The 16,397-nt window shown below is 30.2% G+C and overlaps 1 protein-coding gene across 1 annotated transcript in view; it reads left to right on the plus strand.

Annotated features, from left to right (window-relative positions):
* Positions 1-412: 412 nt before the first annotated feature.
* LOC142334356 (pyridine nucleotide-disulfide oxidoreductase domain-containing protein 2-like) overlaps positions 413-16,397 on the plus strand; it is a 72,761-nt gene continuing 56,776 nt past the window's right edge. Inside the window, exons 1-4 of the mRNA XM_075382334.1 lie at positions 413-626; positions 6,484-6,671; positions 9,458-9,613; positions 11,191-11,347. Coding sequence (XP_075238449.1) covers positions 488-626; positions 6,484-6,671; positions 9,458-9,613; positions 11,191-11,347 — 640 coding nt within the window. The 5' untranslated portion in view covers positions 413-487. The remainder of the gene's footprint in view (positions 627-6,483; positions 6,672-9,457; positions 9,614-11,190; positions 11,348-16,397) is intronic.

Genomic DNA, 16,397 nt, shown 5'->3' on the forward strand with positions numbered 1-16,397 from the left:
AATACTATAATCTCAAACCTTACTAGTAACAAATATTCAGTTTAAAGGCTAACAGTTTCACAGTATCAAATTTTTTTACATATTTAACAAACATTTACCCAAATATGAAGGAACAGAATTTCTTTTTTAAATAATTAAATCGAGGTCCTTTTTTCATAAAAATTGTCATGTGGTCAGTCATTTCAAGACTGATCGTACTTTTTTCTAACCGACGGTCGATAGTGTGATTGTAGGAACGTATATTTTTAGTGTTTATAATTAGGGGATGTACTTTTGGACGGACAGGAAATATTTTTGTTTAAATTAATGATGTAAAAATTTCTATTTCTACTGTACTTTATCATATTGTACTACACGTGACCCGTAGATATCTTGAAGTGAACTTTGTGCCTTCGGTGGTAATCGGAATTATTTCTTCTAATAAATATATTCATTTTGGTAGATGGTAATAGACTTTTGATTTTTTTGTTTTTAATCTATTTTTAAAATGACAAATACTGCACAAAAGTGCACACATCAGCTACTAATGAGATTAATGCGGCAAAGAGTAGAATATTTATTTAACCCATCAAGCAAATATTCCACGAAACTGGAAGCCGCATATGATGCTGTTATTATTGGAGGAGGTAATTATTAGAGCATGTTATTACCTGTTCGCAGTTTTATTTACCTATTTCCTTTAATATTAAAACTACTCTTTCATTTTCAGGGACGGTAGACCGATTGATTTATTTTTTTATGATTGGTTTGTTGATATCCAAATGTATATTTTTTCTTTTTTTGAGCCGTATGTAAGTCATATTTTGTTTTTACTTTTAAATTAAAACAATTCTTTAATTATATATGTAAAACGCATTTTGTCACATTCATCATTTGCCTTTTTTATGTAATATAACTTACTGGTTACAAAAATGTTAATAGAATTATTACGGTAATAACTTAATAATTTGAAAATTAGTTTACATGTTATGATTATTAAGATTAATTGTTTCTATAACTTTTTTTAAGTTATCTTAATAGGTTTTACATAATAATCTACACTAACGATCTCATACAATACGTCTCGGTGCATATTCATGCAAAATAATTTGCATGATACGATCTGGGATCATATCACCCATACTGTTTGATGGTTTGCTACCTTTATTTTCTCATTTATTTATTAATTTGGTCCAAATTCAGACCTATAAAATGTAAATAATAAAAATATATACTTTCTAAATATTCAGAGATGGTCCAGAAGAGCTTTTTGAACCACTGTGCAATTCACATATTGGCAGTGAAAGAAATTAACTCATCCACAGGTGCTGCTGCTACACAAATATTTTTGAATAGAAATGGCTTTTGCTAGTTATTATAGTGTATACCTTTTTAAAACAACAACCAGAGCTTTAATTAAGTAAATACAGTTGAATTTTATATTAAAAATGACAAGACCATACTTTAACACCTAATGCAGGTAGGTGGTTAAGCCTTACTATCACTTCATATTAATAAATAAGATAAAAGCATTATTTCATATAGAAAGGTGTCACCTCTTTTCAACCACATTAGTTAGCCAGGTGTATTATAAACAGTTCCTCCAAGTTGTCTAGGCAAGCCTTTCTAATTATTTGAAGTTTTCTTAAAAGCAGTGGATTATTTTTATTCTGAAGATAAAGTAACTGAAAAAAATTGTAAATGTATGCAGTATAGTTTTAATGCTATTCCTATACTAATATAAACTTTATTTTAATATTAATGAGTAGTAAAATAGCGATAAAACTGTTTCATTCTCTATTTTAGAAATTTTATTATCTTTTATTCAATAACCTCATTATTACATCATTGCTGGCTTCAAAAATCGATCAATATACACTCACCTCCCATAATAGTGAACATGTCAAAATTAACCAAAAGAGCAGATATAGTCCTATTTACACCCAAAATGTATCAGTTTTTTGGATGCTACTGTTGAGTGTATTTCTACCATAAAGAGAATCATCCTTTCAATAACTGGTATCTTTTCTTCTTGTGTCCCATATGATGTAAAATTTCTTGCAGGTGGTCTAAAAAATATCTGAACCAAATTTTCATGCCATCTCGTAATTAGACATATGAATTTTAGTTCACATTGTCAGTTTTAAATAAAACAAAACATAGCTAATCTTTAATTATTCTTAGTTTTAATAAATTTTGTATATTAGTTGGTAAATATGAGGAGTGAAAAACTACGATATTTAACAGTTGATACCCTAACTTAATTGTCTGAAGGATTTTTGTACCTGCTTAGAATGCATTACATATACTGAAATATAAAAACATTGTAAATACATTCTAAAGTTTGGGGAGCATGTGTTGTAACACTATTTGGAATAATGAATGATTTGTTTCACCCAAACCAGAGAACATTAGTTGTTACTCAAAAAGCATTGAGCTAGACAAAAAAAGAAGTAAAAATGTATGTAAAGCCAGATAGTGAAAAAAGTAACTTATGAAGTTTGTTTAGTTGAAAATAGTATTGAAAACTATATATTATTGAGTTAAAAGGTAAACAGAATTCATTTTAAAAAAATTAAGTTTATAAGATTCATTAATAAAAACACGTTTTGATACAACCTTATAAATATTAAAAGTAGCTATTTTGTTTAATGCTCTTTTATCTCCTTTTAATCATAATAAATTACAGTAGCTGTTTCATTAACATCAACCTTATAAAAAAGTTAATTCCATTTCTCCCCACAATATTTTTTTAATTTAATGGAAAATATTTTTTTCGTCCTGCTTTTTATTATTCTTTTTTATCATTGTAGAATGAATGTTTTCAGTTAATTTTGAATTTTTATGATACTCTCCTAATCATAAGAACAGTTCCTAATGATTACCTTATACAAAACATTTTGTTTCCCATCTTTTTAACTACAGTGAATACTATTTCCAGTCCAATGTTCCAGTTGTCTGGAATCTTTATATAACAGTCTTTCTTGGTTTTCCCATAATAAGCCTTACAATTCAAATTTCCAAGTATTTTTAAAAGTAGTGTGGTTCTTTATTATGTGTACATAATATTGGGATTACAAATCACCTCACTCTTTACTTTTGTCTCTGTGAATCTGAAAATTCTATCTCCTGGCAAGAAATTTTCTTTTTAATGGAAAAACAATTACTTCAGATTTCCTAATGAACATATTATGAATCAATAACATGCCATGGTCAGTAAAATCGCATTTTTTGTCAGCTCACCACATCCATGGCAAATTAAGTGTTCAATGGGCTCTGATTAATTGAGGCTTTTATGACAATAGAGTATGAAAAATATCATTTTATTAAATAATCAGGTAATGCAATTAAAAAATGCACCTTATGGTAACAAAACATGGACAATAGGAAAAACTAAAAGAAAAATAATAGCAATATTTTAAAAATGGTGTTATATTGAAAATTAGGGGATTGATGAAAATACAAAATAAAGAGGTATTACGATAATTTTAAAAGAAGGGAAATTTGTGCAAAATCTTATAAAGAGCCAACCTAAATAAAAATAACCATGGCTGGCCAACCCACCTAATTAAGATTGGATTAAATTGACAACTATTTGAATTTCAGGGTGATCATGCAATAAAATATATGTTGGACATCCAGCTAGTGAATGTTTGTAAAAACATTCTATCTGTGCTTTATTACAGGAATATGTGAAATGTGAATTGCAGTTCCATCTGGCTCAGCTCATTCTTGGAGCCACAGATCTTTGCAATACATAATTTTTTCCAAGTTTGGAATTTTTCTAAGATAATTGTCCTTAATTTTATTTTATTTACCTGTTTTCTTTGAAAATTAGTACAACAAACATTCCTATTTAGATAATGTATTCTTATCCAAATTTTTGTTCATTGAAACCAGACACTATTTTTGTATATATCTGTGTATAGAGATATACACACTTATAGAGATATAAGTTAGTTTATTATTTAAGTGTATTTAAAAATGTTTAACAATGCTATTCAGTTTAAAACACTAATAAGACATTTTTATTTTGTAATACAGACCTCATAATGCACAAGCCAACCATAACTGTTACCTGACAAAGTAAATGTTTTTATTGTAGATTTATCATGTAGCTATAAAAATTTCAATTATAATTCAAATTATGTTGTAATTGATTACATATTACCAAAAATGAAAATATAATCTTGCTTCATATAATTAATAAACATAATCATATTTTTATCAAAATATTGTCTAGATGTGAGTTTTAAAATTGCTCAAATGCAAAATTGAAAAAGATTTTGTTTCCCTAACAAAATAGCAAAATTTATGCACCTTTAAAATAGCACTATTTCAAAACTTTTTTAAAATTTTATCAATACAGTCAGTTAAACAATCCTTATCCAAAAATTTTCTTTTCCATAGATCTTTTCCATTTTTTCATATCATAAATATCTAACAATATAAAGAATACATTTTATGCAGAAAAGTCATTTCTTATGTTAATAAAGTTTTAATTACGGAGTAAGTTTAATTTGGAGACCTGAAATTGTATTACAGTTTATAAGACATCAAGAGGTACTTTTAAAGTGTAATATTATGGTCCACAAAACATTTTAATACATTATACCAAGAAAGTAAAGACATGCTTTTTATGCTACTCTCTCTTTTTTCTGATTAGCCTCTGGAATCACCATAAGGTATTACTTCAGAGGATGAATGAGGATGATATGTATGAATGTAAAAGAAGTGTAGTCTTGTACAGTCTCAAATTGATCATTCCTGAGATGTTTGGTTAATTGAAACCAGACCAAAAAACACCGGTATCCACAATCTAGTATTGAAATCTGTATAAAAGTAACTGCCTTTACTAGGATTCGAACCTTAGATCTCTCAACTTTGAAATTAGCTGATTTGTGATATGTTTTTTTATGCTGACTAATGCAATTTGTCATTTATTATTCTACATTACAACTATTTGTTAGTTGCTATGCTCAGGTTTTGTTATCTTCAGTTTCTGAAAGTTGAAAATTCTGAATGATGTGAATATAAGTTGAAAATGAATAAATAAATAAATTAAATGTTAGGCTGTTCATTTTCTTACCATGAATCAGTAAAATATTTTACTCTATCAGTACATTTTCTTTTTTGAAAATTTTCATTATTTAATGGCTGTTATCAAACATTTTTAGTAATTTATTACTAAAGTTTCTTTTTTCTTTATTTTGAGCATTTTTAATTACAGATTTTTGTAACAAACCCAATGCATAATAAAATATTTACAAAATATAGTTCAAAATATTTTTTGGTTACTTTGGAATTATTCTTGGTGACTAGTTCATCTGTTTTCACACTGGTATCAATTTATATTACTGCTGATTTTTTTTTATTAGGCACACATTAAAATAGTAGTCGAAAAGTGTACACGATTTGAACAGACATAACTCAATCACAGATATGTAATATAAAAATGCCTAATTAAAAAAAAAAAACACAAAAAAAACTGCCAAACATAACACTAGCTGAGATCAGTGTAAAAACAGCAGTACCATTCACTGAGAATGCACACAAAGGCAACTGAAAATGTTTTCAAGTATTTAAAAACTTTTGTGTCAACATACCTTATCAAATTATAGATTAAGTATAAATTTCAAATTAATATCATGAGCAAAAATCATGGATAAGAACATAACAAATTTATCTTAATTCCATGCGACTATCCTGTGTGATTAAAAAAAGCAGAATGATAAAACTGATATTGGTTGACAGACTGTAAAAAATCTACTAAAATCACTTAAGGGTAAGTACAGTTTTTGCCACCATTTCAGATGGTCTGTAACAAATGAGTAGAGTATTGCATTTTATAATGTAAATATTATCATTCAAAATCATTCTTACACATTTAAAAACATATTAACCTCCTTTTTTCAAGGATGTTATGTTTTTTCACAGATGTTATTTAATAAAATGTAACTTTAGAAAAAACTGTAACTATACAATCTGTGAATATCATGAATAACTGTTAATAAACACATTATTAATAATATAACATTTCTAAATAATAAAGTAATACCATTAATATTGTGATATTATTAGCAATGTAATTATACATTAGTAACAAAATAATTTATTGTTTTATGATTACATTGAAGCATGAACATATAATGTTCATTAAATACAGTGATTCTGTGAGAACAGTGATAAAAATATTGCAGTTTTTTGAAAACTTTTAAGTATTACAGGTTTATGTGCTTTAATATTTATGGTGTACCACCAGCTTCCTAATTTGTGGATTATAAGCAACATTATCTCATAAGGTAGCAGAATAGCTGTACTAAACTATCAGAATGCTTTATTTAATGAGGATTTGGCATTAATGATAAATATATATTATACAGTTACTAATAAAAACTGTGCCTGAAACCTGTAGTGTAAACCGGATCAATACAACATGAACTCCTGTAAAGAATTCATTTTAAGTGATGTAAGATTTAATTCAGAGATATTGTATTTTGACAGGTCACAATGGCCTGGTTACTGCAGCTTATTTATCTCGTGCTGGAAGAAAGGTTTGTGTTTTAGAACGTCGACCTATACTTGGTGGTGCTGCTGTCACAGAAGAAATTGTTCCGGGTTTTCAGTTTTCTAGAGCCTCTTATGTTCTAAGCCTACTAAGGCCTTGTATTTATCAAGATTTGGAATTAAAAGTAAGTTATAGTGAAGAGAATAGTAATAAATTTACTTAATTTACGTAATTTAGTTATAGTGAAGAGAATAGTAATTAAATTATTCCATAGTTTGTGTTTAGTCACTGAATCCAATATATCAATTTCTGTATATCATGAGTTTTTTTACAGCGTATTTATAAAAAGAAGCAATTATCAGAGGAGTAAAAAAATATATACAACTACCTGTTATTGTAAACAACTGTGGTAAACTGGTCATCATTTGTGAAAGTATTTTAAGACAAATTTAAATTAGTGGATTAATTTCATTATTAAGGGTTAATCTAGTATTGTAAATTTTCTGGCAAACATTCAAAATGAGATAATTGATCAGAAAAATATATAACTAAAAGAGGAAAAAAATCAGATTACACATAAAAAGAATTAAAAAACCAACCTGGTTCTGTTAATTATAAGGGGCAAAATATATTAGTAGAATAGGTAGAGAAGTCTTAAGCCCCATATCATATTAAGCATTTAAACATTATATTAAACTTTACAAGTCAGTGTCATCCTGATGTTTAATTACAGTGTGTAGTTATGTGATATATAATTTTAAATAAACAACTTGCTATTGAATAGTTTTTGGAAATTTTGAAACTTTTACTGTTATTTGAAATTTTATTAAATAATCTGGTTCAATATCTTATCTTAGCCCACAGGGCTGGAATAGTGGTTAACTGGTCATCGCAAATCAGTTGTTTAACAGCTGATTTTTGAAGTCAAAGGTTCTGAGTTTCAAATCCTAGTGAGATTTAGTTGCTTTTATATGAATTTGAATTCTAGACAATGTATACTGGTGTAGTTCAATTGGTGGTTGGGGTTCAATTAACCACACATTAGGTGAAAAATATTTGAGTTTACACCTATTGTATGAACTGATTAACTTTGATGAATGCTTGAATTTTTTTTTAATGTTTAGAGATTGTCTGTACAAAGTATTGTTTCATAACAGAAGGGGGTACAATAGCTTGCAAATTAATCAAACACAGATGTTATTTAATAAAAAGTAACTTTATTTAGACAAAAAGTCGTAACTATACAATTTCTGAGTATCGTGAATATCTATTAATTAATATGTCCTGCTTTATTATTAATCACTCATGTACACAATTTGACATCAATTCAACTAGTGTGTTGCACATCTTTTTGAGTTCATCATGAAACCATACTGATATTTTTGTTTTAATGAGATCAATTATGTGGTATAATTTATTCTTGAGAGTTGATTTTTGACTATTGCCCAAAGTTGGGAAGTTGCCTGGCCATGGCAGCATTTTAACGTATCGTTGTTAAAAAATATTTTCGTATTTTTTGGCAGTTTGGAATGGCGACAAATCGTGTTGTAACACTCCATTGCCTAGTGGGAATTTGTTTTGAACTTGTGTTCCAATCCTTCCCTTCAGAATCTTGATATATCCATCACTTTAACACATTATCTACTGGAATAATGAACAAAGGCCTTCAAATGTCATACAACCCCAAACATTCTTTTCTGGAATGTTTAACTGATTGTTGGATATGAGCTGGTGATGTATTTTTATCTGTTGTAACAAGTGAAACTCTTTGCTCCTGAACATAAAAATGTTACTTGACATTTATGTCAGAAAACATAACATTTTTCCAGTCTTCATTGGTCCAATTAGATGTGCTTTTGCCCATAAGAACCCTTTTTTGGAGACTGCTTAAGAGCTGTTTTTTAGCTGGCTGATGAGCTTACCATCCAGCTGCAAGAAGTTGACGTCTAACAGTTGTCACATGTAAATCTGTTCCACTGGTTGCTAATTCTTGATTTAAGTCCACACCAGATAATATTGTATCAAGTTTACTTTTTCTCAGTAATAACCAATCCTATGTTGGAGTAGTATTTTTTTTCATGAGCTCATTTGCCTTTTTCTTTAAGGTGAAAGGACCCAGTTTTTTTTAAATTGTTTTAAAATAGCATTCACTGCCCCTATTCCAAGACTACACCCAGAAGCTATTTGTGTTATGTAATACTGACATGCTCAGAAAGACAAACTTTTTTTGAAATATGTACATTATTATTTATTCAAGACAAACAGAATAAAAAATACAAAATATGATTTTGTAATAAAAAATGAAATAAACTTTCACAAAACACTATTTATAATATGAAAATTGCTAAATAACCAAAGAACAATAATCTCTCATAACACAGACAACTTAAAGAAAGATGTGGTCAAGCAGTGTAGCTACAACATAGAAATAAACAAAACGATTCCCGAGTTTGAATTAATCTGCATGGTACAGTACATTAAGCTGTTGCTTTACTCTGTTTTAAACTTTCTTAAAAGATGTAGTTAGAGTTGCTGTCTCTGATTTATAACAAATAGTATTTGCTATACATTGTCTTCGTTTCTTTTGGTAGAGTTATGTTTTCAGTTGTAGATCTGAATGTTGGCTGAGTTTCAGTGTTCTCGGAATACTGATGAATATTTGATTAGTAAAAAAGCCAGAAGAAACGGCAATTCAGTATCACATTTCACTGTATATTTTCCACAGGGTTTTGTTATTATTGAGAACATTTTGTCATTTTAGCTTTGTCATTTTCAGAAATGATTTGTGTTCTGATATCAGGTTACCAACAAATTATTTTACTATGGTTCCTAATAGAACTTTTAATTTGTCACAGATTTCATATAAGTGTTTAAAAACCTTTTTATCATTAAATATACTAATGAGAGGTGAAATTAGACTAATTTACTTTAAGCTATTGTACAAGTATTAATTGTATCTGACAATTACAGAAGCATGGTTTAAAATTACTTTTGAGAAATCCTGGCTCTTACACACCTTTGAGAGAAGATTACTGGACTAATAAAAAAGCAAAATCATTAACTCTTGGCTTTGATTCAGAAGCTAATAAAAGGGAAATTTCTAAGTTTTCTTCAAAAGATGCAGAGGTAATTATGTTATTTTTTAACATTTATCACATTTTAAAATAAAATAGTTTGTTCATTTTTACTAAAAATTAATAATTCTTCTTTAATGAAACTTTCTTGTTCTATTATTCTTGCAACAATGCTTTAGCAGTCTGTCTGTTTACATTAAAATTGCCTTATTGAAAATAAATTTTAAGAAGATAGAATTTTTCCGTAATTTATTGTCATAAAGATCAATCCAAAATTTAAAGCATTCAACCAGTTAATTATTATTTTCAATTTCTATTTAGATCTTTCTTTGTTTTTATTGTGCAGAATTTAATTACTTGATTGGAACACTGAATATTTAGATGTGCAGTTGCAATTTTTATCAATATCTACATGAAATACCAATGTCTTTATTAAGACAGCTGTTGTGAAATAAATCAAGTAGATGTGAGCCTTTAAAAGAAAGTATTTTGCTAGTATTTAAAGGCAAGAATAATCAGATATTCTTATTTAAATATGCATATAAAAGTATGTCAGAGATTGTAACATGTAACATAGTCAAACTACTTTCTGTTACTACTAGGACTACCACCACCGCTGACTTACATGATTATCATGAGTATGATTAATTAATATAACTTTATGAGCAGGTAATTACCTACTCATAAAGTTACGCCCATTACTAACCTTAGAAACCTTGTTACTATTCTCTGAATGCAATTTCCATCTTTCAAGGATAATGTCTGCATCTTCCCGCCTTCTGTTTGGCTGGAATGACTGTAATCTTATAGAATTTCAGCAAAATGTCTTTGTTTGCTTTGTGTCTGTGTGATGGTTCCATACATCCTAAATTTTAGTACTTAACAAACTTCTATGGATTTATATGGAATCTTGTAATCTGTGAACATCAACCTGTAGACATACTGAATCGGCATATTCTTTAAGATCAATGCAAAGTAATAGAATAAGTACTTAAAATGTCATTGTTTTTGTTTAATAAAATGTTTAGCAAAATTATAATCTGAAGTACTTTTTTCTGTAATTTGCATATTGTTTTATGCAATACATACTAATTGTTTGCTCTAATGACTCAACTGTAAACATAAATTTAAATTATAAAATTCCATTTGTACAAATCATCAAGTAATTCAAAATTCTTCAGTTGACTTATCCATTTTCACACAGTATTTTTGAGATGTAAAAAAAAGTATAGAAAATAATCTTATCCCTGTGACTCCAATATTTTTTTTACTTAAAATAAAATTTCTTCAGTACCAGTAACCACACAAATTTTCATTTAAATCATGGAATATAACATATATTATCTGTGCTGAAATATTTCTCAATTTGTTAGAAGTTAATTCTAGTTTCCGCAGTATCCTTTGTTTTATATTAACTGAAACAAAAAAAGTATATCTTTAGCTGAATGAATACTTAATCTGAAATTTCAGTAATGAAGTGAATATTACTATTAGCACTATGAGTATTTTGATCAATTTTGATCATATAAATGATCAAAATTCATGTAATTATTTTTAAAGATTTTTATTAATTAATTTGTATTTTTACTTCATGTTCAGAACATTTTGATATTTTTGTTGTAACCATAGGTATTTGTTGAGTACGAGAACTTGCTTCTGCGATTGATTTCTGCACTAAACCCTTTAATGGACATATCTGCTCATAAATTACTGGAAGAATTTTTTAAAAGGCCTTTATGGTATAAAGGTTACCAAATATTTTTTGATGCTGATTTCAGAAGAGCTGGTAAGTGATCAGTAATATTTATATAAAATATTTCTGTAATTGGATTTAAGATGAAGTTGCTAATAAAGTGTGTTATAAACAGTCCATGTTAAATTGATGCAGGTAAGATCAAGAATTTTTTGTGAAACAGAATCTCTAAACAAATATGGACTTTTAAGTAATTTCTAAACATATTACCAGTAATAATCTAGAAAATGTTCTATATTTTAAATTCATAAATTTCTAATAAAAACGTTAAAATGAAATTAAATGGAAAGGGCGAAGTACAAATACAAATTACTTATGTGGCTGCTCTTCTGAAATGGAGCCGAGTCTATTCAAAAGCATATGTAGATAGAATGGAACTGTCACCTGACACTTATTTCACACTTAGGGAAATACTTGTACAGCATATTGACATTGAAATTAATGATTAAGATTTAACTTGACTGTTGGACTTTTTAATTTGTAATTTCATTTTCACGTTATAGAAGAATAGCAGTTTGTGTTTATGATGAGTGGGAATATTATTTTGAATGTGTATCATACAAATATAATATTATAAAACATTTATCATTTATGCTAAAACAATTTTTATAAATTATTTAAATCATTTTCAACCAAAAAACAGTATGCCAAGCATTCAATACTCTATAAAGTAATGCTGCAATCAGTGCTCTTTAAGTAATTCTTATATAAGAGAAGAGAGTAGTGAATACAGTGAATTACTTCAATTATTATTATTATTATTATTGTTTTTTTTTAAGTTTCAGAGGCAAAGACTACTACAATTATTCTTTCATCCTATCCACAAAAAAAGAAAATATTTCTTTCCCTCCCTAAAAAGAACGCTAGCAACATAGTCAGAAGACTAGTTTTGTCAAAACAGGCCATCCTGAAATAGATTTGTCAAAGGATATTAAAACCCTATGGAAACACAAGATGACAAGGGTGTAGAGGTCCTTGCCAATTAAAAACACTTAAAACTAACATATTATAAACTCTTCAAAACACATTAAAAACACACAAAACCATTTCTAATGAAATGTCCAAAACTATCAAAACAAATTCAATGTAATATAAAAAATTAAAAAACATCCTTTCATTAAAATTTATCAAAGCTCATAAGAACTAACCTCTTAAATTTTATCACCTAGTTTATCCTTAGACCATCCTTTCTATCTTCTTTTTCCATCTTCCTGAAGGCCTTGATGTCAAACTCCAGATTGTCTGAGGCCCTTGGAGATGGATTCTTCTTATTCTCTGCAGTAAATCATGGAGGATGTCCTGCTGTCGGCATCAGATGATACTGGCTCTGATGGTACAGTCAGCAGTGTATTAAGAGTCAAGACTCTATGGACTTCCTGCTAAACTATGTGGGAGAGCAGAAGTGCTTGCCCACCCATTTTAAAAAACCTTTGTGTTTTCAGAGGCTTCATTATTATCTTTCAAAGTTTTTTCTTCTTACATCTTTACTTTCAGCTTCTCCGATCTCTGAATGGGGATATTCTTGATCTGAACTGTAATTTGTCATTTATTTTGCTCAGGCTTTCTCTGGTTTTTTGCTTTATTTTGCTTTATCTTAGAACTCATCGTGGGCTCAATGGTAGGTGAAAAAGAAACCTCTATTTTACTAACATCTGCTATCTTCTGTAGCAGTTTTTTCATTAACTGGTCCTTTTTTCAGTTCCTCTATGATGTTTTTGACCATATTAGCTAATGCTGGTGCCAGTTCAGATATGTCTCATGTTTAAATGTAGCTGTAGGAACCGCAGCCACCTGAGCATAAGACGCAACCTTTGGCAATCTACTAAAGACTATTTCCTTAGCATAGTAGTAGCTGACCTTTCCTACATTCTTCCTGGATTGCTACTTCTTGTTTGTAAACTGGAGAGTTACTTGACCTTATTGAGTGGTGTCCATGGCAATTGACACACATACTGGTGGATCCCTCCACAGGTCATCAGGGTTAATCCTAAATGTAACCAGCAACCAACAGTTCGTCTCTCTCTCTCGTCTCTCTGACAATGAGTTCATGACTGGTCAGAGACCAAAATACACAGAAAATTTAAATATAATGTAATGAATCTATACTAATAATAATAATACTGAATATAATACTGTAATAATACTGAATATACAGTAATAATACTGAATATTGTTGGTCGGTGAATATTTTTGGGTGAATGTCGATTCCTGTTTAAGACAGGTAAATATCAGGCAGAGCATTACCACGCAATGTTGGAGATGGGATCTGACCTTCTACAGAAGTTTGTTTCTGAAGCCAGGTTGTTTGTGGACTTCTCGTCTTGTAGGAGGATCATTACTAACTCCGACTTTGCGTATGTCCTGGGTGTATTTTTGGGTATATCCGAGGCAATTAACAATTTGTGGTGGCCCTCTGCCTTGTATCAATTACAACGGCGAGCTTGTACGTATGATGAGATCGGGTTCTGCAAAGTTACGTTTGTAAGCGATATGTAGTGCTTCATGATGGTGGCACTGAGGTGATAAGATGCTGTCCAAGGGGTGTTCGCAAGGCAGTGTGCTGAGTCCTTTGATTTGGATTGTGAAGTTTATCATGCTGTTAAGGTTGCCCTGTGGATGTCGTGTCATTGCTTATGCTAATGATGGGCTTCTGCTTGTCAAAGGAGACTCACGGAAGGATGTCGAATTCCGAAAAACTCATGCTTGCTGAATACTAGAGATGTGAAGCAAACAATCCAAAATGGTATTTAGCCCTGAGAAGACCACCGTGATGCTGCAGAAGAGTTGTTTGACCGAGCCCTGTTTTGATGCCCAGCCATTCTATTCATTATGTCTCGTTGCGATGATATTTGGGTGTACTTCTTGATGAGAATTTCAGATTCAAGGAGCACTTTCAGAATGTCGCTAAGAAGACGTGTGATGCCTTCTTCCGCATTCGTAGTGTAGTCCACCGCGATTGGAATCTAAATTTTAAAACAATAAGAATTTTGTGTGCAAAGGTGCGAGGCGATTATGTTTTATGCAGCACCTGTTTGGGCAAACAGGATGTGGAATAAAGCTACTGTGATATTCTGTTGAAGGCTCAGTGTCTCCTTTTACACTGTGACGGGGGATTATAGGACTGTTTTACGTGAGGCAATTCTAGTTATCGTGGGTGTTAAACCAATTGACGTACTTGGCGTCGGAACGTTAGTTACGTTACGCTGGGAAGAAGTCAGCTGAACTGACTGCGCCGTGTATTCGGGAAATAGGGGAGGAAGGTTATGTTATTTGGCAGGACAGGTGGGATGAGACAGCAGAAGGGCGGTATACGCCTGGGTTTTTTCCAGACGTAAGGGTGCAGAGAGTCGCCTTGTGGATCTCCCCGAACCGGCATGTGACTTAGTTCTATATGAATCATGGCGCATTCGCATTTCGGAACAGCCTGGCCCGATTTGGTTTGACTGACTCGGGTCAGTGTCCTCAAAGCTTAGTAAAGGTTGATACACATCATATGTTGTACGTCTGCTCAAAATATGAGTTAAGGTATGCAAAGGTGGCCAGGAAGCTCGAGGGTATTGGTTCGAGTCTGGATCTGCAATCTAACTGGAAAGTTACAGGTGAATGATGCACTATTAAAAGATTTTGAAGGTTTTTGGTGCTCAAAAAGACTACAGAGGGTGTTTAGTGTAGAATAGTTGCGGAGTGCTAGAAACCAGTTAGGGCGCTTTTCCGCCAGAGTGGGCGCATTGAGCAATTGTGCTTGGTTGTTGTTTGGTATGTTCGTGGGTTGATCGGTAATTTTGGTTGCTTTAATATGGAAGGTCAAAATTGGGATGTTGCGAACAATTTTTGAGGGTAAGAAATTAATGTTTAGTTATAGCTCAATCGGTAAATTTTTGCTGGTTATCAGTTTTTTTATTCGGTTAAGGTGAGTTTTCACACAGTATTGTTGAGATGTAAAAAAAAGTATAGAAAATAATCTTATCCTGTGACTCCAATATTTTTTTTACTTAAAATAAAATTTCTTCAGTACCAGTAACAACACAAATTTTCATTTAAACCATGGAATATAACATAACTTGTTAGAAGTTTCCACAGTATCCTTTTGTTTTATATTAACTGAAACAAAAAAAATATATCTTTAGCTGAAAATACTATGAGTATTTTATATGATCAAAATTCATGTAATTATTTTTAAAGATTTTTATTAATTTATTTGTCAAAGTATAATTGTCAAATTTAACCAAAATTGTGGTAATGACTACCCCTGCTAATTATGAGTTTGTTTAATAAATGCAATCTGGCCGGTAGGAGTTTTGTAACAAATCTTTATATTTTTTGCTTATTGTATGGACGCTTAAACATTTTAAATATAGTATGTATTTTTTAAACAAAATTCTAAATTTAAATTAATAACAAATTTTGATAATAGAAACGTAATCTCTCTCCTTTTTTGATATCAGTATCATTTTGTTACCTGTGAGACACTGTACAATTTCATTGTATTTTTGTTGGATTTGTACATAATTTGTTAAATGGTTTAACCCACTTAATAACCATTCCATTATTCATTACATCAGCTTTACTGCTGATGAATTTCACTAGGTGTTGCATTTCTTTATCCAATTTAAAAACTCATAACATATCAGAGTTGGATGGTCCTTCATTTGCCACGTTTTAAACGCTCAAATCGAATTGTTAATGCACATCACACTGCCCGTAATGACGTCTGTAAAGAACTAGCAAATAAACAAGGAATAACAATGCAAGCATAAAGCGATAATTGCAATGGCTTAATGACCATGTATTGAATGATACTTTCCGAACATGCATAAAAAAATATTAATTTTGTAGCATATTAGAAATGCCAGGCCTGGATCCCTATTTGAACCCCTGAAAGGTTGTTGGTGATTAGATACAAACTGCTAACAACATGTGGCACCCACAAAATCAAAAATACACTCTACCTTATCAAATCTTTCTGTTCTGTATTTTTTAAATCTCATTCCCACTTCACAATTTTTTCCCTTTCTGGTCTTTCTTTTTTTTGGTATATTCTTTATACCAAACAGTTATAATTTACCCTGAGTAATATTGCATA

The sequence above is a fragment of the Lycorma delicatula genome, chromosome 1, assembly GCF_047948215.1.
Source record: "Lycorma delicatula isolate Av1 chromosome 1, ASM4794821v1, whole genome shotgun sequence".
In the NCBI taxonomy this organism is placed as follows: Eukaryota; Metazoa; Arthropoda; class Insecta; order Hemiptera; family Fulgoridae; genus Lycorma; species Lycorma delicatula.